A 26,133-nucleotide genomic window follows, 5' to 3' on the forward strand; every position below is an offset into this window, starting at 1 on the left:
AATTGATGTGTAGAAAGATACCTAGATGACAGAAAGAGAGAGAGAGAGTGTGTGTGTGTGTGTGTATCTGAGAGAAAGAGAAAGCGGGGAGAGAGAGCAAGAAAGAGAGGTACTGATTGGCAATGATTACTTCTTACCATGTTTCATGAACAAACGTGTTTGAAAGCCTTTACCAGATTATACCTCTAGGACAGTGGCTTCTTTAAATTTGGAATACATTCTTCCCTTAGTGCCTCCTCCATCTGCATTCAGGTAAATTAACAAGCTGCATATAAATCTCATCTAATTAAGCCACAAACTTTTAAAGAAAATGTTGTGGATGAAACTCAGTGAAATATGAATCCAATGCTGTGAGCCTCAAGGGTAGCAGATTACAAACCCAATACTGGCTCTCATGATGGAAAAATGTTCTCCTTAAAGTCCTACTCCCCAGGATACTAGAGAATGATAAGGGGCACAATAGTTGATAGTAAGCCTGAGAAATTGAGGGGGCAACTTACTGTATTGATGATCTTTAGATATCATTTATTCATGGATTGGTATTATTTCTTGAGATCACGAAAAAACAAGTTGATGGCAATAGAACCATCTTGATGGAGCAGGCGAAAAACTATAGTTGGGACAACTACTATGGAAAAGTTTGAGCTGATAATATTGGAAGGAAGTGTGTCTTCTGGACAGAATACAGAACCCAAAAAGTAAGATAACAAAATTCAGTCCAGGCTGTTAGGGTGTGAGTTCCAACCAGAAATAACAAGGATATTTTAAAGACCATTGGATGATTGCTGAATACACTGACATGACTCATTTTCAGATATTCTTATAACGATGGTGCCTTGAACGCAAGTATGGATTATTTCTTGATTACATGTGTAACAATTCAGATGGGTGAGGCAGATGGAAGGTGAATTTAAAGAACTCAGTGAGGTGCTGTGAGGATCAGGGAGATGCTCCGCAGAGCCCCAGTTCCTAAAAGGGGGTCTGGCAAAAGGACACTACCAGCCGAGAGGGTCTGGTACATGTGATAAACCACCAGAATAGGGAACCACAAGCCAGAAGCAAGAAGAAGATGCAGCAACAGAAATGAGCTTTGGCAAAGATAGAATATCTAAGACAGGGTGCATTCTCAACTCTCAGGGCCTGAGATCACGTCAAGTCACTTTGGGATGTGGCAAAGGTCTTAATTTAAATACCAAACATCTCAAAAGTGGGGCATCTAACATTGAAAGCAAAGAAGCAGCTGCTGAGTTGTTAAAAGAGGAGGAAAAGATCAGGAACCAGAAAGAGCCGGAGAAAACTCAGGGGCCCATGGAAGAGGCATTCTTCTTATCAAAATGGTGTATCATCTTTTCAGATAGATGCATTGGTACAACCTCAGAAAGCAGTGGCATGTTGACAGTTATGGAAGTTGCAAAATAGAGCCAGCTTTAAGAGGATGTCTTCCCCACTGTGACACTGTAGAATAGCTCTGCTAATACACGTTCTTAGTGACTAATCACTGCTTGCCTCCTTACTAGTATACCAAATAAAATCTGTTTTCTACATTTCAAGGCCTTTCGTTATGTGGATACCAAAACCTTTTAGTATTAACCTAAGCCAATTGAGCTATCATTCATTCTATACCCTTTTATTGAGAGCTGGTGCTACTCCAGGTACTTGGCTGAGTGCAGGGATGTGTGGTTTTGTGGTCAGGGAGCTTAGTGTGTGGAAAGGTCAAGATACTGGATGCGTACAATAGTGAGATGCACACCATTATGAAGTTAGTACAAACTGCTGGAGGGATACCTCTTTTTTTTTTTTTTTTACCTCTAGATATTATAAAGGACTTTCCTGAATAGGCAATGTCTGAGTAGTTTCCTGAATAAAGAGGTGGAGTTTGCAAAATCCAAGAGACAATCAATGAATCAGTCAGTAAATCAAATCAAATAATAACATAAGGTTTTTAAGCGCTAATTATGTGCCAGGTATTAAGTTCTTCTTCTGGATTGTATTTTATATAGCACTTATAATGGTCCTATGAAGTGTAGGTATTAGTGTTTTTCTCAGGTTGTAAGTGAGAATATAGAAACACAAAAATTTTAAATTGTTCAAAGTTACACAGTTAATAAGTAGAGGAATTGAAAAGGTTAGAGACAGAGAGATAAATTATGAAGTGTTTGGCAACATACATTAAAGAATTTAGGTTTTATCCTGAGGATAGAAGGGATCCATTCAGTGACTTTCAAGTGGCATGTGACAGATACGGATTTAGGTAGATCATCTTTCTAGGGTCTAGAGCAGCAGACTCCAATACAGTATAATTTTCAAATCACTTGTGAAGCTCTGTAAACAGACCGAATACTAGGCCCTATCCCCCAGGTCTGGTCCTAGTGAATGTGAGAATTAGACTTACAAAGATCTCCAAGGACAAAGTTGATGTCAGTCAACTTAGGAGTTTACTCATGAGAGGATGTAAAGAACAGATTGTAACTACACCATCTGGTAGTAAGGAGGTCAGACCAGAAGTCGCATTGGTCCGAATTGTAATAGATCAGAAATGATATTGTTTTGAATTCAACTAGAGATATACATTAGGGATCCTTCACTTTTGCAACTCTCATTTTTTTTTCTTTTAAAATATGAGAAATGGTAATATAATTCCGGAGTGTGTCTATGTCTATAAGGGAGAAGAATTGTGTCTTACAGGAAAATGTTTGGTAATACCTCCATTTAAGGGATGAGTGAAGGGAGAAGATTCCACAAAGAGGGTGCAGGAACAGCTTCTTCATGTCCTTTAGAGATGCTATATACTTTCCTTCCTCAGAATCTTTGTATAAGCTTTTCCTTTCACCTGTGTTGTCCTCTTACCCTGCCTTTTCTTCTACTAAATCTCATCCATCCTTTGAAGATCCTTCTCCAACATTCTTCGCTGAGTCCTCTATTATACCCTCAAGGAAAGTTTGGTTTCTTCCATTAAAAACCATTATGTGTCCTGTCTTGAATCATTATGTAATTGTTGTTTCTAATTGTTTTCCCATGCTGGTCTTTTTTCACACTAGATTAGAAGCTTCTTAAGAGGAAGGGTCACTGCTAACTTTTTTGTATACCTCACAGTTCTTAGAATTGGACCAGTAGCAGGTATTCACTAGGCACCTAAATGGTTATTAAATGACTCCCAATGTTGTGTATGTTGGCTGATGATCCATATGTCCCAGAGACACAAAATAGGCCTCGTCCTATTTTATACCTATTGTTCTGGTGTGATTATTAACAGTGCCTTTTGTCTTCAGAATTATCATAGTTTCAAAACTAAATTATATAGTCATCCTACTGATAGTGCTACCAATATGTTTTTTTTAAAGTCTAGCATCTTTAAGTGGTAATATTTCAGTACAAATGTCATTTTGCTTTGGGGAGTAAGGAGTGTTAAGGTATTTTTGCACACATTTGGCATGGAGTGATGTGTCATTCCAGATGTCTCCTTATTAGGTGGGTGGCCTACCTAATGACAGATGTCATTGTCTATTATAGAGCCACAGGTGGTTTATTTTTAAAAAAATACCATTGAATTCTCTATTTTTCTGTTGTGTTCTCTTTCTATATATATAGAAATAGAACATATTATATATACATATGTACTATGTTATGTATTATATATAACTATAGTACATATGTACATATATGATATATATCACTACATCATGATATATAGCACTATATGTGATATACTGATATATATCATATATAGTGATATATATAATATATGAACATATTATATGTACATACATACTATAGCTATTGTAAACCACTAACTGTAGTTTTAGAAATGTCAGATGCTTTTTCATGTTTGGTTTAAAGATAACCCTTTTGAGTAAACAGGAATTTTCTCCAAACAGCAGAATTACAATCTTTCCACATACTCAGAAGAAAATTTTCAACACTCTCAATTTATTTAAGCCTATCATTCTTGGAAAAAGAAACATTACTACTCATTCATGAACATCCTAATTACGTAGATAGCTAGTCTATCATTCCTAATGAATGATCATGCTCTTTCATGGAGAGCAAAATCTAGATTGTCAAGCTCTTGGTTAAACACAATTTCAAAATTATGAGACACCAGAAGTAAGCTTTGTAGTATTACATTTACTTCTTGAATTATGCAGTTTGGATTCTATAAAAAAGAATTCACTGGTTAATTTCCAAATCGCTACCTAATATTTGTTCCTCTGCCCAAATTATATAACTTGACAGCAGAGAATGAAATAGATAACATTCTTCTTGTGAGTCACACACTCTGCAAGGGTCATTCCCAGTTCTGTTATTTCCCAGGACAGAGTATCAGGAATCATGCAGGAATAGTTCATGTGTGCCTGGGCTAATCTGTGTTTACTAGTATAGTACAGAGATGCACTGTTTATGTCTGAGAAAATAGTTATAAATCCTACTTCTTCTGATCACACTCATTTATCTTTAGACTATATCACCACCTGAGTTATTTTTATGTAAATATTGCACCTTGTAAGTATAATGATGATAATAGAGGCTGTGAATCCATAGATTTGCTCAAGTGTTCCCTTTTTCAATAACTGAAAATATTTAAATTCTCGAAGTTTTAGCATCCTAAGAGAAGTAGCAAACAGATGTGTCAATAGAGTGATACCTACAGAAGTTGTGAGTAATGAATAAGACAGACTCAAAGAAGCCTTTACTGAAAAGGTGACATCTCAAATGATTTGAATGATATGAGAGAGGATGTCAAAGGGGTCTGGGCTTCTGTAAGGGAACTGTGGTGCATTTCCTAGGTTGGTATGCTCTGGCTATGCTGCAAACCGTAGCCCAAAAATGACGGACTCAGAGAGAGTCCTCAGCTGCTTTGATCCTTTCAGCTCTGTCATCACATAGAAAGGTCTCTTTGGCAAAGTGTTGGAAACGACACAAGGTGGGCAAACATCTGCAGATTTCCTCACTTAGTCAGAAGACTGGCTGAAGTCATCCAACTTCTGGAAATCAATAAAGAGACCAACTTTGGGTAGCAAGCCCCCAAGATCACAGAGAACCTATGTTGTGGCAGCATTGCCATTCCTTATTTGTTGGCATCCTTGTCTGGAAACTGCCTCATTTGGCTATAATTTAACTTGAAGATTAAAGCACAGATTTTCATATGTATCTTCTGTTCTCTGAATGTAAAATTATGAAATACACCTACATTCACTTCTAAGTGGCAGTATTGTAATTGAGCAGATTTTTGTTTTTCACTGAAACCTGGAGTTGAATTGTCTTGAGCCGGAAGGCATTCAAGCTGCTGTTTTTCACTTAGCTGTATTTCTCTATAAGCATCTAATTGTTTCAAAAAGTGAGATACAGTATGTGAAAACCTGAATCTAATGCAAATAAGTCTGTAGAGCACTAAAGCTAACAGGTGTTCTCATTAATGTAAGTAGACATGGAACAATTCTTAAATGTTTTATAAACACTCATAATCATGGCCAAATATGTTACAACAGCATAAAGATACATACTATAACATCTTTTATTCTTGTTGTGCACTCTCAGTACTTATTAATAAGAGACTAGTGGCAACAATACCTACTTCTGCTTAAGTCACTGTATCATAAAGTTAGGTAATACTTCTAAATAAAATTATTAACAACGTAACTACTGCTACCTCCTACCACAGTTTGCTTATTTATTAATATTAACAGTGTTCTTGTAAAATTAATGGCTACAATGCTGATGGACAGCAGTGAGCATCTTTGTATCACTGAGGTGCTCTAAAGACTTGACCCATTAACCTAAGTATTAGCTCTTTAAAATTTTGAACTTATGTTCCAGTTCCCATACTATCAACTCCCAATTACAAAAGCCTATATGTAGGGTGAGAGTCTTGGATGATCTAGTATAGATGATCCCTGTAAAATACTTGGGTGGCTTTGGAATATAATCAAGAACATTCTGTTTTAGGGATATGCATTGAAATATGACTCTTGTGCTTCCCAGTCCTTCCAAGTTTAATCCTATTGTCTGATGTCTAGGACTTGCTGACTGCTGGGAAAATACAGCCTTCAGACTGCCATTATCAACCTTCAAAATAGTTTGCCTACTCTACTCTCATGTGGTGTTTTCAGTAGACATCAGTATTACATTACTTATATTACCTGAAAGAATGCAATTGTATTGTAACCTTCAAATTTTTATGACAATAGAGAATGAGTTAAATATATTATGGCATATCAAACAATGTAATATAATGAATTCGCCAAAATGAATAAAGTAGATAAGATTTGTCTATTATTTTCTTAGTGTCCCTTATGTTTCTGTTGTTCAGTTATGCATGTAGACAATTGTCATTGGCCTCAGGATTATTATAGCATAGTTGGGGGAACAGAAAGACCAACAAGGCATTGCAACATAGACCAATTTGTGCTAAGATAAACGAGAAGCAGGATGTTATGAGCGCAGTTGGGGGAATACCTATTTCAAAGAAGCCTTTACTGAAAAGGTGACATCTCAAATGATTTGAATGGTATGACAGAGGATGTCAAAGGTGTCTAGGCAGCAAGAACAACCTGCTCTAAGGGAAGAAATGAGAATTAGTATGGGACAGCTGGGGAACCAAAAAAACTCAGTATGGCTGGATTGTAGAAATGCAGAGGAAAATGTGGAGCAGAGGAACTGCAGAGTGGGTTAGTGCCAGAGCACACAGGGGCTGGCAGGCCAAATTAAAGAGTTTGCACTGTACTGCAACAGCTGTGGGGAGCCTCAGAATGATATCAAGCAGAAGAATGGGATGATCATATCCAAGTTTCAGAGGGATCACTTTGGCTGCAGTATATAGTACGGATTTGAAGGAAAACCATGGATGAGACAGAAAGAAAAGGATATTATAACTAAATTCTCATAAGAGATGATGGTAGTGTAAATAGTAAAATGCATAAAAAATTTTCATAATAGTATACATGATATTTTCATTAAACTGTAAACATACATAATGTTTTCTCATGGGTCAAAAAGGTATGTACATGGAGATAAGAAGTCAGTATATCTTGAAGAAAGGGAAATTATGTGTTTATGTTACACCTTTGAATTTATTAAAACTTTTAAAATTGAGCATTACCTACATAAGGACAGTAATAATAAAAATAATTCCAATTTGAAAACGATGGGGACAGCAGATTCCCAAGTGTCATGTGACTGTGACTAAGTGAGTAATTGAACACAGTGAATATAGCTCAGGCAAGAAGATGCTCTGTGGTTGGCAGGGAGTGACTGGTGGTGACAAGTCCCAGGATGATTCATTTATCTACAGACAAGTACAACCCCCGAGTTTAAAAATTAAGAGCAATAAAAGTCTAAGTTGGTATCTTTACACACCAACAGCTTCAATTAGTCTCTTTTTGAGTCGTTTTTCATATGAGCACCACAGGCAAAAGTTTTGGTATAGCTGCTGCAAAACTGTGGAAACTGCTAAACTATCTACTAATTACTTGGATAGTATTCTTTCATGAATATTGAGAAGACTGTTTCTCAGTACTTAAAATATTTTAACACAAATGAAAGACTGAACATGAGTGGTTTTTTTTGCATGTTTGTTTGAAATGAATTTTGGGTTTAGATATTTGTTAATAAACAGAAAGGTAGAGTGGGCAAGTAATATGGGGTGTGAATGTGCACTACAGGGCCAATTTTATTGTGCAGAACAAATCTCTGTTGTACAAATGCATGGACCAAATTATTTGGGTGTCAGAATACGGCTCAATTTCACTTAAAAAGCATTGTTTCTTGAAAGGTTGGCCTTAAACCTTAGATTTTGGAATGCACTGGAGGTCTATCGTGTATGTAACCCGACATTTGTTTACTTTCCATTAAATAAGAAATTGCTTACATGGGCAGGTTATTTTGATATGATGACACCACTGAGGGTTCCAATAAATGTACATGCAGATCAATCAACCCCAAACACATTGAAAACATATCCAATAAACATCTGGAAACTAATGAACGCACATTTGTTAACATAGGGGGAGTTGTGGAAATGCTGGATCCATTGGTGGCCTGGCTTATTTAGTAGCATGTGGATTTAGGAACATTTCACGGAGTTAGAAGAAACAGAGTAATTATAACATAAGGTTCAACATCTTTAGATATGTAGAACATTTTCCGTTGCTTAAAACAAATATTCCCTAAGAAAGTATAAAACATTTTTCTGACTTGCAAAGTTTTTGCAGTCTATCATTTAAATTACTTAAATAAAGGGAGCTTTACTGCTCCCCAAAGCTGAGAATATAACACCCTCCATGCATATTAGCTTGATCTTCTTGACAGACCAGAAAAGTGTTTGTGTTTGCCAATTAAAACAAAAATGGATCCCTAGTGGCTTGTTCCTCATACAACTTTTGAAGACTGCTATCATTGTTTGCTAGGGTAACCCTGGATAAGGCTGCTATCCAAAGTAAACAAACTTTTCAAAACTTTCATGACAGATGGGGATTACAAATGCATTTTAATAAGAGAGTTGCCAAAGCAACTTTTTTTTTTGTAATCAGCATATATTTACTTAACATCTAGCAACATTGGGAACACAAGGCAGATACTTTCTCACAAAATGCTTTAACAAGTAACATTTTTGGAAAGGCAAATTGAAGACCTTTTACATCTAACTGATATTTTACCCTTCGTTTTATTTTAACTTTGCTCAACATGTTAAGAAAAATGTTAGGAATTACTTAAACTAGACTGGAATTTGAGACAGACATTCAGTCTGATAGTGTAATTTCTTTAGTGGTCATAAACACCTTTGAGACCAAGTAATTAGCTATTAGTATAACCATGACAACCTTCATTTGATCAGCTTTATGTTGAATGATGCAAGATGAAAAAAATGTGAATCTGTGTGGGTTTTTAAAGCATTATTACTTCGATTTTAGGTCTCGATATCTCCCTATCATGTATATTTTCTGCTGGGAGTTTTGAATACAGATATGGACAAAATTATCACAAAAATAATTCATATTCACTTCAAATAAACTCAGTGTATGTTGATATAACTTTTTATTTTTACTTAATTTAATTCAAATATAAAAATTATCCAAAGTATCTCTAAACATAATAGAAATTAAATTCCATTCCTCTTATTTATGTATTTCTAGAACCACTGTAGCCATATTATTTAACATGTTTTAGGGCTCTTTGGATATTGGGCATATTTTATCATACATTTCCTACGTACCATTTCAGTTTCATTAAGATGGAATAATCCCTCCTTAGGTTCTAATCAAAATGTGAAAGGTTCAAGTGTAGGATTGCTTTAGTCTTTTCTAGGATTTGAAGGAGTTTTAGATAACCCAATTCAGTCTTAGATATATTTTTTCATAGCAAGAGAGTGCTTGTTTTTGGAAAGAAAAATCAGAGTTAGGATTTTGCATGATCTTTTAAAATCGGGCTATCTTTAGTCTAACTGCAAGGAAAGAAGCAACTTTGTCTAAAGTTGCTATTCCAAATTTCATAACTGAAACCAAATTATCACGGCCCTTTTCCTGTTCAAACACACAGTCCTTGACTGTATACAACTGTTTGCTGAGAACTAGTGAACTAGAAATCAAGATCTTTGTAATCTCTTAATTCTATCATTTAAAATGATGCCAATTTGATAGAATGGCATTCTCATTTTCCTCATTTGCTTCATTTTCTTCATTTGCAAAATTACTTTATGATAGTGGAGGAAAGCTGCATTTGGAGAATGTTTATTACGTGCTTTGAGATCATTAAAGCTGATATCACTTTGCATACCAAGTGGTGGTATTCATATCCTTAATATACTGAAGTTCTGATACAATCAACGTTTAAAGAATAACATATCATGACCACCACTTTATGCATACTTTCATGATGTAAATGTGCCTGGAGTAACTACTCACTCCTCTGAAATCTTGATATGAGCATTGTGTGTGCCACTCACATTGGGACTCAGGAGGAGCCATTTTCTATTGGTATTTATCTGTATATGCATATGTCTTCTTTATCCAAACAGATTGTGAGTTCTTGAGGGTGGGGGCTGTGTCTCCCTAGCTTCTAGCAATGTGCCTTGTACTTAATGGATGCTTAATCAGTCATTGTTAATGATTAATAGGATGTTCTGTCATGAACGCGTCCTCTATATTCTTCTGTACATGAAATTATTTGTGGGATTTATTCTGCAATCGGAAGGGTGGGGCTCTCAAACAGACGGAAGTACCATGTCACTCGTTATCTCTTACATCTTTGGTAATCTCCACATGTGCATCTGAAGTCATTTGGAAAAGAAGCTGATAATATTTTACCATCAAATATATTTTGCTGATGAGGTGTATCTATAACATTGATCATTATTTCTGTTTGGTTATTACGTATAAAAGATTGGCAATAACTAAAATACCTACAATGTTTACTTTGTGTAGCTATGCATAATTTTGATTCTTTGTTATCTTTATTTTTCCCAAATTCTACACAATAAAGTGTTATTCTTATAATCAGAAAAAAGAAGTTCTAAAAAAGGTTTTGTTTATATTCTAGTAAACAAAAGTATGGAAATTTGTATAAATGCCATTCTACACATTAATTTCTCATTTAAATTAAAATCTAATAGCATAAAATCTTACTGCCAGAATGAATATTGATGAGAGTGTTATTTAATTGACAATATTTAAAAGAACAATATTTAAATCAACATAAACGCTACTTCTTAAAACTCTTTTAAGATGTTTTAAATTAGCATAACAAAACTCCATTTAATTAAAATCTAAAACACAAATTTCTTCGCTCTTCATCAGTGAAGTCTGGACTTGCATCCACCTGCCTCCATATTCAGAGGAACCGTAACAAGGACACAGACTATTCTAAGCCCATGTGAAAACTATTGTTGAATTAATCCCCAAAAACCTTAAGGAATGTGACCACTCTGCATGTTGCTCAGTGGACACGCTTCAATAATTTCCTGGGCATATATTTCTTACCAGCAAGAATTCAGATGGACCCTTATTTAGTATGAAAAAGTTCAAGACAAATTTCCCCAGATGGATACTTAAAGATATTTATTGTTGACACTGGCACACTTCATTAAGGTTACTTTGGTGCCCTGATATATTCCTTCAAAATACAACATGGTGGTGATGAGGGGATTTCAAGAAACATTTACCTAAAGTAGGTTTCTAAGCAAGATGGAGACCAGCAGCTCTTATCTAAACCTGTTATGTTTTCCGTAAGTTCTTCCTTCATCCCCTCACCCCAGCATCTGTCATGGAGGCAAAACATATAGAAAGAGTACATTAGCACGGCTTAATATCAAAGCCTTTATGTCTGTTATACATCATTTTAGATTGTCATAAGTTGTTCAATCAAAAGGTTTAGTCAAAGCTAACATTCTTTACTGATGTCTTTTTTCCCCAAGAGTGTTGGAAATTCGATTGTTCAAAGTGCAAATATGATTCAGCAAACCATTTATCAGAAATCCTAAAGAGGTAAAGTAAAAAAGTGGGTTGAGGAACCTGAATTAAATGGGCTTTACCAGTCAAAGATTTTGAAACTACTTTCCTGTGAGTGACTGGAATAGAGCAGAACAAAGTCAATTACTGACTGTAATTAAGAAGTGGATGCATTTAAACTGTAGAGAGCAGTAGCAGACTTCTCCAGACTGCCTGGTAACTCGAAAGATTAGTGGGAAGACAGAGGAAAGGATGTGAACTGTATCTCTCTGATAGGATGTTTTGAATGAATTGCATTCATATAGCTCTCTGATCTAACTTCTCAAAATGAATTCATAAATCACTGATTACGTATGATTAATGCAGTAATATATTTGGACAAAGGAACTTTTAAAATACATTTTGCTTTTGGTTGTGTTAGCAATATAAGATCCCCTTTGCATTGCATAGCATGCACCAAAAATGCAAATGTACTGCTAAAGTACTTATATTTTATCACTGTTTGAATTTACTAGACTGAAAGCTGAACTATGTTGGCTCTTTCGTAAACCCTCATAACATAGTAAATCTAATTATGTTTGTTTCTCGTACTTTTTAAATGTTGTTTCTTTTTATAATTTTAATAATGGTTTATTTATACTGGCAGAGAAATATTGTACATTGTGCTTTGGCTAATTCATTTGTCTTTGTGTATGTTAACAAATTATGATGTTAGAAATACATTCATAATCAAAATGTTTAACTACAGATTAGGATGAAGGTAGAAGTCTAGGACATTACTAGTTTCTTGTGTTAGAAATGACCTACCATTTTTAGATTACTATTTCTTAGGCAACACTCTATAAAGTAAATATTTGGAACTTTATCTGAGTAGAGAACATTGCAATGGTGTTCAGATAATTAGGAAAACATCACCTTAGCTGTCTTTTACTGGATGCATAAAACAGGAAACTGTTTTGAGCCATCCTTATTCTTATATACAGTTTCATTTTAAAAAGAGAGAAAATGATTGGTCCCAGTAATCTGTCAAATTCTAGTGTGGGCAATTAAATCCTATTATTTTTCAATCTTTTACTTCTTATAATTGCATACACTTTAAACAGTTCTTCTTATAGTTAGAGAGAAAACATTTGATATTGGAACCCATCTCAATCAAGAATGGTTACTTTGCAGTACTGATTAATGTTGAATCTCTATAGAGTTTTCCTAAAAACAGATGACAAATACACATATGCACATGTTACATATGCACATATGTAACAGATTTCTTTCAAAACCCCAAAATCATTGTCATCAAATGTAGCCATGAGAATCCTTGAAACCTTCAGAATGAGCCATTTGGGGTAATAATTGTCACTTTAATGACAGAATTATAGAGATGGCCTAAAGCATGATTTGTGATTTTCTGAACCTGTGCCACATTTCAGCGTTCACCTCCTGTTTAGAGCAAGGAAGGCTGAGAAGAGGTGGCTGGCTCCTGATTGAGTATTTTGAAATGTCAGTCCTCTAAACCTCTGAACTCTGTGTGACGGTAGTTGGGAAATGTTCATCTTCCTGTTGCAAGAAAAAGTCAATAATACAAAGGGAAAATCTTCACAGTTCAGATGGATGGCCAAATACAAAAAGCGTGTCCACACCCACTCTAATCAATTTTTTCTCTAAGTAGCCCGTTACGTGTGAAACTAAGAGTATTGCCCTGTTTCTATAGGGTCATATCCTTTTCTCACAAGTCTGGGGAGAAAAAGATTTACTGTAATGAAAAATGGACAGTTACATGCTAAACATTGCCAACTACTTAGCAGTGCTGAGAGTCAGGAACCTGGATGTTCATTTGGTAAACACTCTCCCAGAGAGGTTCAAATATGTAAATGAACTTTTATTTTAATATACTCCTTTTGTGGGGAAATTGGTTTTTTCATTACTTTCCTATAGATCTCTGATAAGAAAGTAGAAATAGTCAAATGTTATTCATCTGAATGACCTTTTGGAAGTCTGTAATTAGTCTTTTTGGTAAATAATCTGTTTTAGAGCTCTCCATAAAAGGAAATCAAATATAGAGATACTATTAGATTTGAAAAAGACAGACAGGAAAGAAGCAACCGTGCAGAATGAATTCTGACACACCCGGGTGCATTTTTCTGCGGGTTCTGACTTAAGTGTGTACTGTCTGCAGTTCTCTGAACTTCCTGGCTTATTTCTCCTTAAGTTGGAGTAATTCAGCTCTAGCCCTACTCTGACTTAATCGTTCTATTATTAAAACAATAATGTATTTGTTATGACATGAAAAACAGTTTATAGAGAGCAGTTCAAAATGCTCCCAGTTCCCAGAAAGACAATTACTGGAATACAAGAAAATATTTCAGTTTATTAAACTGTGTTTTTTTAAAAAGGATTTTTACATGTAAGAGATCTATCTTACATAGTTTCTTTACCTGTCTATTTCTTTTTCTTTTTTTTTTTTTTTTCCAGATCACAACAGTATCAGGAAATGAGTTCCTTCTACAGTCAGATATTGACTTCATCATATTGGATTGGTTCCACGCTATCAAAAATGCAATTGACAGATTGGTATGTATTTGTTTTGGCTGTTACCTTTATTAATTAAAATGTAGTCATTTAAATCTTACTGCTCAGGCATATAACACACACACTCATTTAAATAGATCCTATGGACTGAGAGATATTAAGTTCTTTTAGTTTAAATAGAATCGACTAAAAACCTTTTCAGCAGATAGGATTTGTGGAACTAAATGTCATTTAATTTCTCTCTTTCAAAAATATAATGCATTCTTTCTTTTTTTCTGAAATAACATGGACATTCATTTACTGGAGGCTGTAAAAAGCACACAAGCACTTAATAACTACTGATTTTTTTTCATTTTCAGTATATGCAGTCTGTAGTACATATTCCTGAAAATAAATATCAACATATTTAAGACTCACTGTTATAATACCAATAAATAATAACCCTTTGTACTGATTTTTATTCTTCTAGCTAAGCTAGATTGTTCTTCTCATGAAAATTACATATCTAGAACTTCATGAAATTATCCTAAAACGTACAGTTAGAGTATGTTTTGTAAGAATGAACTTATTTCAAACCACTCATTTCATGCTGAGTGTCTACAACAACATTTAATTTTATGACACTAATATTTGCAAAATTTTGAGAAAGAAATATTCTTAATACGGAATACAACACGATAGTAAAAGATTTTCTGTGTGATTTTCTTGATACTTAATTGCAGGCTTTCATTAAATCATTTTAGGACTAACACTTTAGAAAGTAAAATAACAAATGTAGTTTTTCCTGTTATCAGTATATTCCCCTTAAAGGGGTGAGCGTGTGAATGTGTGTGAGTGCACATACATACATACACACTCATACACGCAGAGTTTGTTGTCACTGAGGATGGACTCTGGGACCAGACTGCTAGAGTTTGAATTCTACTTCTATCATTTGCTACCTGTGTGACCTTAGGCAAATTACTTATATATTTTGGCCTCATTTTCTTAATGAGGAAAATAAGGATAATAATAATACCACCTACTCTATAGAATTGTTGTAATGACTGATTGGACTAATGCATGTATAGTGCTTATCATTTAATAAGTACCATACACATATACAAACTATTATTAGAGTATCGAGCTTAGCAAAGAAGACCTATCCCCAAATAATTACCTTACTTCAAATTTCCTCATAAACACCAAAATAGAACACAAAACTATATGGAGAATCCTTTCTTTCTAGTAAAATTATTCAGTCTAATTATTTTCTGTGTCCAGCCAAAGGATTCAAGTTGTCCATCAAGAAACCTGGAATTATTCAAAATCCAAAGATCCTCCAGCACTGAATTGCTAAGTCACTACGACAGTGATATAAAAGAACAGAAACCAGAGCACAGAAAATCTTTAAGTGAGTATTTTCTTTGACTTGCTCATTTTAAGTTTGTCTAAATGCAGTGCTTATGAAATATAAATGCATTGAAATGAGATTTAAGCCAAACTCATCACACTCATGGAAGATTCGTAGCCATTTCCTGGCCAAGGATTCATGCACTGGAGGGCAGTCTGGGCACTTTGCTCACATCATTGTTGATAATGCCTTTTGAGAAAATAATTGTTCCAAGGTCATGGTCTCTGCTTACAGCAAACCTCTGAATCTCTGAGTAATAGCCATGGTGTTCAGATTGGTGATTGATATTGAGAGTGGGAAATGTCAAGCGTCTCCAACCCTGGTATCCTGACTATTTTATTTGCATACATTAAAAGGTATGAGTGACCACCAGCGTGGTCTAACTTAAGTCAACAGGCTATGCCACTTAACACACCTTAGACCACCAGAAACATTTAGAAACATGCTTGCAGAGAGGCTGATAGAAAATGTGAGATGTGAATTAGATGTTCTCCAAGGTCACACCTAGTTCTAATATTCTGAAAGAATTGAATTTAGAGTAAGAACAATGGTCTCACTACTTACATAGTGATCTTGGCTATCTTTCTTAACCATTCCCCAAACTGCTTCTTCCTCAATGAAAAGAGTTATTAAAATATGTTACACATATCTCACAGAGTTGATTTGAGTCTCAACCTCCTGAAAGAAAAGGTAGACATCTGGCTGGGTAAGGTAGCCCACACCTGTAATCCCAGCACTTTGGGAGGCCAAAGTGGGTGGATCACGAGGTCAGGAGCTCAAGACCATCCTGGTCAACATGGTGAAACCCCATCTATACTAAAACTACAAAAATTAGCTGGGCATGGTGGCACGTGCTTATAATCCTAGATACTCAGGAGGCTGAGGCAGGAGAATTATTTGAACCAGGGAGTCAGAGGTTGCTGTGAGCTGAAATCACACCACAGCACTCCAGCCTGACTGGTGACACAACAAGACTCTGTCTCAGAAAAGGTAGACATATTTGGAACCAGAGAAAACCTATTTCCCAAAGTCTTAAAAATTATAGTATTTTGGGGGGATCTTCTACCAGACTGACCCCAATTATGCAAATCAACATTTTTTTCCTGCTATTTCCCTCTGACCAAAGATCAATATACTGACATCCTAAACTTTTGAATTTAAGGAGAATGCAGTAAGTTGAGAAGAGCTGCTAATGGAATATATATATATGTAAAATATATATAATATATACATATATGTACATATGTACATATACACATGTGTGCACTAAGAAAGATATATATGTATAGGTATACACATACATGCACACACTCATACACACATGATAGGGAAGAGAGAAGCTATTTATATGTGACAACATGTTTTCCAGAGTTGAGTTACTGAAGTCTACAAACCTAGAAATTGCATGAGAACTTAAGAGTAGAAGCACCCTTTCGAAATTAGGTCTTTATGCAAAAACCCATGCCATAATTTTCAACAACTGCTAGATACATTTACTTAGCCAGTTATGCTAAGTTGGATTTTAAGAGTATCAATGTTAATGTCCAGAAAATGCATGGTGTATTTGTGGAGAGTTAATGCCATTTCAAAAGACTTTTCCATATAATGGTACAGTTTAGAGTTATTTCATTTAAAGAATATTTTCCTTTCATTCCTGATCATTGTCTTCTTTTGCTTCACATGGTTTGAGACATAAGGTAAGATTTCAGAATTGGGATTCAGTTGGGAGTATATATTTAGTGTTAATCATATAAACATTTTGTAGTCCATATAAAAGAATACGTGATGCAATGACTAGCAGATCTGGAATCTTAGATACAATTTGTGGTTCGGAGGAGACCTTAAGATGTTTCTAAAACATGAAGAAAGATATATATGGAGAAAATAAAGGTTTGCAAAAACGTATTTGAGAAACATTGAGGATAATAAATTCTCTGTTGAGTAATAGTCACTTTAAAAGTTTTAAGATACTGCTGAAAAAAAATCTTACAGATAGAACACTAACTACTTCTCTTTATTATTTATTTTTAATTGGAAAAGACAATTTATTTTTCTACTTTGAGCTTAAACTCAATCCTGCTTAAAAACAAGAGAGGCCAGGAGTAGTGGCTCATGCCTGTAATCCCAGCACTTTGGGACGCCAAGGCGGGCGGATTGCCTGAGGTCAGGAGTTCAAGACCAGCCTGGTCAACATGGTGAAACCCTGTCTCTACTAAAAATACAAAAATTAGCAGGGCATGGTGGCAGGCGCCTGTAATCCCAGCTACTTGGGAGGCTAAGGCACGAGAAATGCTTGAACCCAGGAGGCGGACGTTACAGTGAGCTGAGATTGTACCACTGCACTCTGGCCTGGGAAATAGAGGGAGACTCTGTCTCAAAGGAAGCGGTACATGATTTATTCATTTCAAAATGTAACTAATTGTACAATGACTTCACACTCACCTTTTACTTTGAAGTTAAAAAAAAAAAACCTAGAAAATATAAAACATTTACTGTACACCAGACACTGTTCCAAGTGCTTGTCTTACAGCGATACATTTAATCCTCTCACCAACCCTATGAGGTAGATATTATTAGTAACCCTATTTTATAGATGAGAAAACTGAGGCATGAAGAGCTAAGGTAATTTGTACGAAGACAAGTTATGGAGACATGTTTCAAACCCAAGCAGTCTTATTTTAGAGCCTGTACTTTTAACCATTACACTATAATAAAGTGAACAAGTAAAAGGTAAGCTTAGTTTATATCAACCTTAGACTTGGATAGAAATATTATGTTAAAAATAAGATTCATGGAAATCAGCAAACTTGAATCAGGACCCAAAAAGTTATTGGCAAAAATAATTAAAACTGTGTGTTTTCTTTCCATTTTGATTTCACTATTAAAATAATAATTTAATCTTTAACCTAGCTCTAATTTTAGAAAATGCTTCTTTTCTGAGTCTTGGTGAGTACGTATAGTTGTAAGCCTTTTTTTGGGGGGCCAGTATGTTTTTTGCAACGTAGGATGGTTAATATCCATCTATTACTTTGAATTAAGTTCATTCAATATGTACGTATTCATTTTCATTTGGAAGGCGTAATGATTGACCCACTCACACAATATCAAATTAGACCATGCATTTGAAATAGTGATTGACATATTTTATATTTGATGCTTTGTAAAATATTTTTTCAAGTAGGAAATACCCTGTGTGAAACCCCTCTGATCTCAGTCCTAGATTTGAACACCCAAACTTAGGTTTGTTAAAACATGCATTTGGTTTCATGTCACCCTCTGGAGATTAAATAATTACGTTGAATCAGAGACTCACAGTATCCTCTTCCTTATTACTAGTCTAAGCACAAACTTTTTGTCAGTTTTCTGCCTTTGGCTTCCTGTGCCCTTGATGTTCCCATAAGTTTTGCTGCCAAGATTGTAGACAGATAAAGCCAGAATTACTTTTTTAAAAGGCATGTGAACATCATTAGCAGCTAACAGGTGGTCATTTCATTGTCCAGTTTGTCTATATAACATGGGAAAAATATGTTTTCTCAATGAGTGAATTCAGAAAGTTATGTTTACATATACTTTCCTTTTAAAAAATATGATTCTAACCTGCCAACACTATTAAGAACTAATCAGATATTTTAAGATATCAGTTGAGTCTAACAGACAAGAAGCCAGAAAATTTAATGCAAGGGCCAAATCACTGTGGGAAACTCAGGACACCAGCCTGGGATGAGAGTAGGAGAGCAGCTCTCCAGGGAGGGCTGTTATGGAAAGTGGAGAGTCAATCAAAGAAGATGTGAATATATTTCTCTGAGGAAAGAGAATTGTCTTCCACTGACAGCAAAGAGGGGAAAGGCCCAAATATAATAAATCTTGCATCAGATAACCTTGGCGAGGTTTCTTAACTTTTCTGAGTTTTACTTTCCACATCTATAAAAATGGGTCTAATACTGTCCTTAAAGGATCGTGTGAGAATTTGAAATTAGACATGTAAATACTTAGCTCACAGCAGGCACTCAGTAAGTAGGAACTCTTATTATCCTTCATGTCCCCAAGCAGATGGCACTGAGACAGGGCTTGAACTTGGTGGTGTTTGATGAAAGACTGGAGCAGGGCGTACATGCTTGCCATCCTACTCCCTGAGTGTGCAAAAGGTAGGAAAAGGGTGCGAGAATTGGATATGGGACTCCTAGCTGCAAAAAATCTAAGTACGAGCACCTGGTCTTTCCCCCTGGCAACTCCCCATGTGAAAGGGGCAGGTAGGGCATTCTTGGGGCAGCACACCAGGAAACAGTAGAAAGCAGCTAAGAAACACTCTTGATTCCCCTAAACCCAGGAGAGCATGTCATTCAGAAGTTCAAGTTGATGTGAAGGTTTCAGCATTAGCTATCTCACTACTCATTTACACAAAAACTCTAGTTTATTCATTCATACACACATTCATTCTTTTTTATGAAGAAATACAACTAAAGGTATACAGCTAAAATTATTGATTTCACTCATTTGTGCTTTCAATTTTTAAAATATAACTTTTGTATGTAGGTTATGCTTTAGTAGTAATATATGTCATACTTATCCATTGCTAAACTGTAAAATCCATGATTGTGGAGATCTTGGATAACTTGAATATAAAACTGACACTTTAGTATTATAAATAAGCACTCTAAAATGAACATGAGTTAGAAGACTAAAATCAAAAGGTAGGAGAGCTAAAAGGAAATGGATTTTCCTTTAGCTGCCTCTTGATCAAGTTATCATAAAAAAACAAATGTGTGCTGGGTGAAATCTTAAGTGCAATTGGATATGGATTTCTCAAATCTATATTCTCTTAACGATGTGTGCAATAAGGGTATGTGTAATATGTTTCAAATAATAAGGGTATTTGTATTTAAATGTGTGTTTCCCAATTCCATATCCCCTTAATGATGTGTGCAATAAGGCAACAGAAAGAAAGAAAGAAAAAAAAACTTGAATTGAGATAGTTACACAATAAAAATTAAAATGCTATGGACTTTTAACTTGTCTTTGTTTAAAAAATTTGCCTGTGAAGTATCATGACCATGCCAAGTGAAAACAAGTTTGATAGTGAAGACGGTAATTTTTTGGACTAATCTAAATAATTATAATACTGGTCTTCTACAACTATAAGTAGGCTATGTTCTCAAAATCCAATTGTAAATTGATTGCTTAGACCTTGATATATTTTCACAAGGAAACCATGTACCAAGCCACAAAAGCACACTTGAACTTTCTGCAGTCACCTAGAATGTTGTTTCTAGGGAACAACTCATTCTGAATTTGCTGCACCTCTGGCCCTGGGAGCTAAGACTTCCCAGTAGCATTGCTTTCAATCTAGTTTCCAGTCTATATCCCCACTTCTGTACCAGCTCCACCAAAGCAATTAGGAGACTCAGAAGGTTTTTGGCTAGGATTCTGGTGAACCCTGAAAGTCCCCACTAGTGGCAAGGAGGGAATTCAGAGCCTCCAACCAAGAAGAAATCATAGAAAAAGGAGAGAATTGAGGACTGGATAGGCAGTTTTTGCAGCATTGATGGGAAGTGAGTCCTTAGCAAGACAGATATTCTTGGTAAAAAAGTATGTGCAGTGACAGATTCAGTCTGGAATTGTCCCAAATATAAACATTTGATGAGTCTAGGTGGTACATATGCAAGTGATCATGATCCTATTGTTTCATCTTTCTTTGTATGTTTGAAAAAGTTCCCCGATTAAAACCTGAAGTAAACACACATACCCACACAAAATTAGGTATGTCCATGTGTCTAATTCAATAAAAGAATGTACATATTTACTAATTATGACTTGAAACCTTTCAAAGAAAGATCAAAATTCTTTCAAAGAAAAGATCAAAAATTTTCTGAATATAAGTTACATTAAGACTTCTTTACATGAAACATTGATAACTCATTGTTTTCCTATTTTTCCTCCAAAACCAATATTTTTTTTTCTTGTGACCACTGAGACCATTCTGCAAACTATGTAATTAAGAAAACTTGTAAGATACTTATTATTATCCAAAATTAAAAAGTCACACTAGTTTCTTGCATAAATATGTAATTATCAATTGTGAAAACACATACTGTGAAGCCTGTTCTGGAGGCTCATATAAATATTTTAAAATTTTTTCTTATTAAAAATTTTGTATGAAACAGTCTAATCCTGCCAATGTATGAAAATAATAAGATGAACAAGCCATCTGCCAAGAAAATGAAAACAATATTAAAATTGCACAGATAAACCATATCTGGTTCTGAAGAAATGGAAGAGCTCTTTCCTGGAAACAACCAAAAAGTCATATTAGTGTAGAATTCACGGATTATTATATTATCAAGAGGACAAAATTTTCTGATTTGGGTGAGAGGGTCACTCACCTTTTTTTTTTTTTTTTTTTCCCCAAAATAGCTAGTGCCATTCTGGTACCAGTTTTATTCAAAACCCTCTTGAGAAAAATAAACTATTGAGCTAAAATGTGAAAGCAAATCATTTCTTGTTACTATAATTATAAGACAGTATCTAAAGAATAGTTGAGTGCCAGTTGTCTTTTCAGTTGTTTTTCACAGGTTAAGAGAGTTCTTTATTTCAAAATATTTCAGTTGGTAAAGAAAAAAATTGAAAAATTATAAATGAAAATTTGTTAAAGCTGTAAGATGTAAACATCATGAGAGGAAAACAGTAAAAATTAGACACACTTGATAGTCAAGCATCCACATTAATTTATCAGAATAGTATTATGCATGAAGGGCCCCAGGGCTTCACCATGGCCCTGTGTGACTCTAGCCGTTGTTCTGACATACGTTCCCAAGCAGTAGTACCTAGTTTTTCTAGGACCCACAGATTGCACTTTCTTCAAAACATTCACTTTTCAATGAGTCATTTGATAAGAGGACTTCGTTATGAGCTGAGCAAAGAATGTCCTGATTAATCTCTTCTTTCCCATCTAAGGGGCTGATCTTGCCCTCTGACCTGTGGACGTCCATTGTCATGTATCTCGTAGCATCAGCTACTCTGAAAGTCCATCTAACCCTCTCGGTGCTCAAGCACTAGATCACCCTATCTTCCTTCTGACCCTGGCAATAACACCATGACCATATTTCCCCTTAGATGAACTGCATTTAATCAATTTCTGATTTCATTAGGTCAAATGGCATCTTGCTTTCAATAATAGGCCAAATCCAGAGGGCTCTTTGCTTTAACTCTCAAGCAATATTTTCTTGGCATTAATACACTGCTGTGATTGTAAACAAAAGGAAAAAAAAAGGTCTTTGATATCCTCAGAAAGTGTCGTTTTTTTTGTTCCATGACTTTAAAATGAGTATATATTAATGTTTTCTTATAAAGTTAGGCATGTAATCATCATTCATTGTTGTCACATCAGATTTAAAGAATCTTTGCTAAAGATGACATTTAAGCATTCAGGGCATTTGTACAGTGAATCCCTGTGCAGAGCAAAACATTATTTTGAATGCAAATGATCATTTTTCTCTGTATACGGGATTTATTTGGTGAATTCCTTTATGTTTCTGAAGTATAGCAACTTATGCCACTTTCCTTCAAAATTCTAAAAGAAAGTAATTTGATTTTTGATGGATTTATTTGGATGTCCCAAATAGGCCTAATAACATGCTGGTGGGGGGGGGGGGAACTCCATTGTTAACACATAGAATCTTTGATTTTTCTTGTAAAATAAGTTTCTTAATACTGATAGTATGGCCCTCACTAATGTAAGCAATATCAGGTATTGCTTTCACCCAAAAGTATTAGATGAACCCAGAAATACCAGATGTTTTCATCAAACTTTAATAAAGTGAGATCTATAACATTAGGATTCTTAGCTTTCTTCAAGAAATGGCTCATGGGAGACGTGAGAAACCTAAAGCAATCTGCCAATTCGTCTTTGTTTGGTTATTTAAGTAGTACCTGAAATCAATTGTTCCTGCTACCCAATTTTCCTAATGTAAATAAATATACCCTATTTGGATACAAAATTAATTGGCCTAAAAAGGTAGAGGACAAGATAGGAAATGCCATAACCAAGCAGAAAATATAGGACTGGGATTTTGCCATCAGATCTTCTCCGCAATTGAAGTCAAAGATTGAGGACAATTTCTTTTTCTTTTTTTTCTTTTCTTTTTTTTTTTTTTTTTTTTGAGAAGGAGTCTCACTCTGTCACACAGACTGGAGTGCAATGGCGTGGTCTTGGCTCACTACAACCTCTGCCTCCCAAGTTCAAGCGATTCTCCTGCCTCAGCCTCCCGAGTAGCTGGGACTACAGGCGCGTCTCACACCACACCTAGCTAATTTTTGTATTTTTTGTAGAGACAGGATTTCACTATGTTGGCCAGGCTGGTATCGAACTCCTGACCTCATGATCCACCTGCCTCGGCCTCCCAAAGTTCTGGGATTACAGGCATGAGCTAGCATGTCCAGCCAGATTAAGAACAATTTCTAATGACTGCATTGGAATTATTGCTGTTGGAATTAGAGTCCAAGTTTCTGTATAGAAAGCTCATTATGATCTGTGCCCCTTCTCCAGGTTTTTTCATCACTCCATGACCCATAATTTATTTTCCAGGTAAATAGTGTCTATAATACCTGATGCACACTGCTACATGTTGACTTCTACCTTGAAATCAGGGTTATCTCTTTACAAAGCTAACATCCTTTATGACTCAGCCCAGATCATACTTCCCAATGTTCCCATCATCCATTCTAACACCTATTTTATTTGAAAGAGTTACTGTGATTCATAGTTATTCTTGAGGCTCTTCTGTGGGCTCTGACTTGGAATTTTCAAGGTTCTATTGGAGACAATAAAAGAAAAAGAAACTCTGTAATATATAACAAATAATTACAGTAATTTTGATTATTTTTAGAAGACTGAAAATACTTTTCTTATTTGTAAAAGTCCAGTTTAACACAAAAGTTATAAAAGTGTTAGCCCTCAGAACCCTGTTCAAAAAGTTGCATGAGACTGTGTAAGAAATTTGAGTCTGAGAGTCAGAAAATTTGAGTACAGTTCTTAACTCCAAGATATACAGCAATATGACTTTGATAAGTTTCTTAAGTTTCCTGAAATTTAGTTTCCAGATAAATATATATTTTTATATAATTATAAGATATTATAAATATAAATGTCAATTATCTAAAAAGATAATATATGTATTTGATCTAGGGAAAATGTATATAGTGATCTAAAATAGATAAAATAACTTTATAGATTAAATATTATGATATAAAGTGATTTCCATCTGGGTAAATTCTGAGTAAAATAATCATGACTTTTATTTGTTTACTATAAATCTACCAATATAGAAATATAGCAAGAATTTACTTTTGTAACTGTTTAAACAGTTGCCAAAGTGCAGAATATACAAATACATACTTTTTTGAAGGCTTAATTTCTTAATATCTTCATTATTTTATTGACTCCGGTTAACATATATCCTTTTACCTTTTGTTTTCTTAAGGGATCCTCAGTGTCATGGGGAATAAATGCTTGGTTTTGCCATTCTTGGGTGTGAGCCTGATATGATGGCAATCTCTAGAGATTAAAGTTTGTCAAGTGTCTGTTGCCATTTCCATTCTTACAGAAAATAGTAAAATAATAGAAGGGTAGAATTTTGACAGAGAGTTATGTAATTTCACTTAAAAACAAGGAAAGATTTTATTTAATTTTAATGTTTTAGAAATATATATTAGAATCAAGCCAGTGTCATAAAGCATCTTGTGATAAAAAGATGGCTTTTGTTGACTAAAGTAAACATATTATACAAATCACACGGATATTGAACCACTTATAAGGAGTAAACCGGAAACCACGGAAATTCTGGTCTCACCAAAGTATAGTATATTGATAAGCTGGCCATGTTCACTCTATCAAAAGGATTGTGATATCTGAGCTCTGGGGAGTAGTCCCAGCTGACCAAGCTTCAGTTATTAGCTTAAACCAGGACCACTCTATTCCATTAGACTGCAAGTGCCTGGAGGTATCAGCCACAACCTTCTGCTAATTACCCCTCCCTATCCCCATCGCCCAGAACAGAGTCTGAAACCTAGTGGTGGTCAGAATTATTAACTTGGCGCAAAAGTAATTGCAGTTTTGCCATTTTTTAAAAAACTTCGTTTACTTTTGCACCGACTAATAAATGTCTGAGTGAGTGAGGAAATAAGTGACTTGAGAGCATGAGACGGGAACCCTGAAGAAACCCTTACAAATTTTATGCATGAAGAATGAAGGGAAAGGCTGAACTGTGAGGCACTGTCCTATTGATGGATGTTTTGGTTTGGGTTCTTGCAGAAGCAGTCCCTGAGACAAAGATTTGAGTATAGGTAATATATTTGGAAGTGATCCCTGGACACACATAGGTAGGGGCTGGCAGAAGAGAGACAGGGAAGAGAACATTCCTATACAAGAGAATAAAAGGCTGGTGGAGTTTAATGCTGCTGTAGAACTCTAGCAGTTTTTCAGATGGAGAAGCAAGGAATGACAGAGAAGAGAATGGATAGATTTTAGTACAGGAAAGAAAGAGCCATAGAGCATAAAATGTTTGAAGAGCACAATAGATTGGTGAGGTTGGAATGTGCAAAACATTGGGGCAACAACTGGAGATCAGGTTGGAAACGAACAGTGAACCATTGGCAAAGGGTCTCGCATGGAATGCTAAAAAAAAATTAGGACTCTCCACTATAAATAATGGGAGCCTAGTGAAAGACTTAGATGTAGGCAGGAGACATGAACAGATTTGATTTTTAGAGTAATAATTTTGG

General features: G+C 35.2%; 1 protein-coding gene across 2 annotated transcripts in view; it reads left to right on the forward strand.

The window, feature by feature from the left end:
- LOC105492611 (Rho GTPase activating protein 15) overlaps positions 1–26,133 on the forward strand; it is a 628,732-nt gene that overhangs the window by 294,977 nt on the left and 307,622 nt on the right. For both annotated transcript variants that reach the window (XM_011759829.3, XM_011759830.3), the window contains exons 7-8: positions 13,908–14,006; positions 15,228–15,357. In XM_011759829.3, coding sequence (XP_011758131.2) covers positions 13,908–14,006; positions 15,228–15,357 — 229 coding nt within the window. The remainder of the gene's footprint in view (positions 1–13,907; positions 14,007–15,227; positions 15,358–26,133) is intronic.

Source organism: Macaca nemestrina, chromosome 11, assembly GCF_043159975.1.
Source record: "Macaca nemestrina isolate mMacNem1 chromosome 11, mMacNem.hap1, whole genome shotgun sequence".
Taxonomy (NCBI): domain Eukaryota; kingdom Metazoa; phylum Chordata; class Mammalia; order Primates; family Cercopithecidae; genus Macaca; species Macaca nemestrina.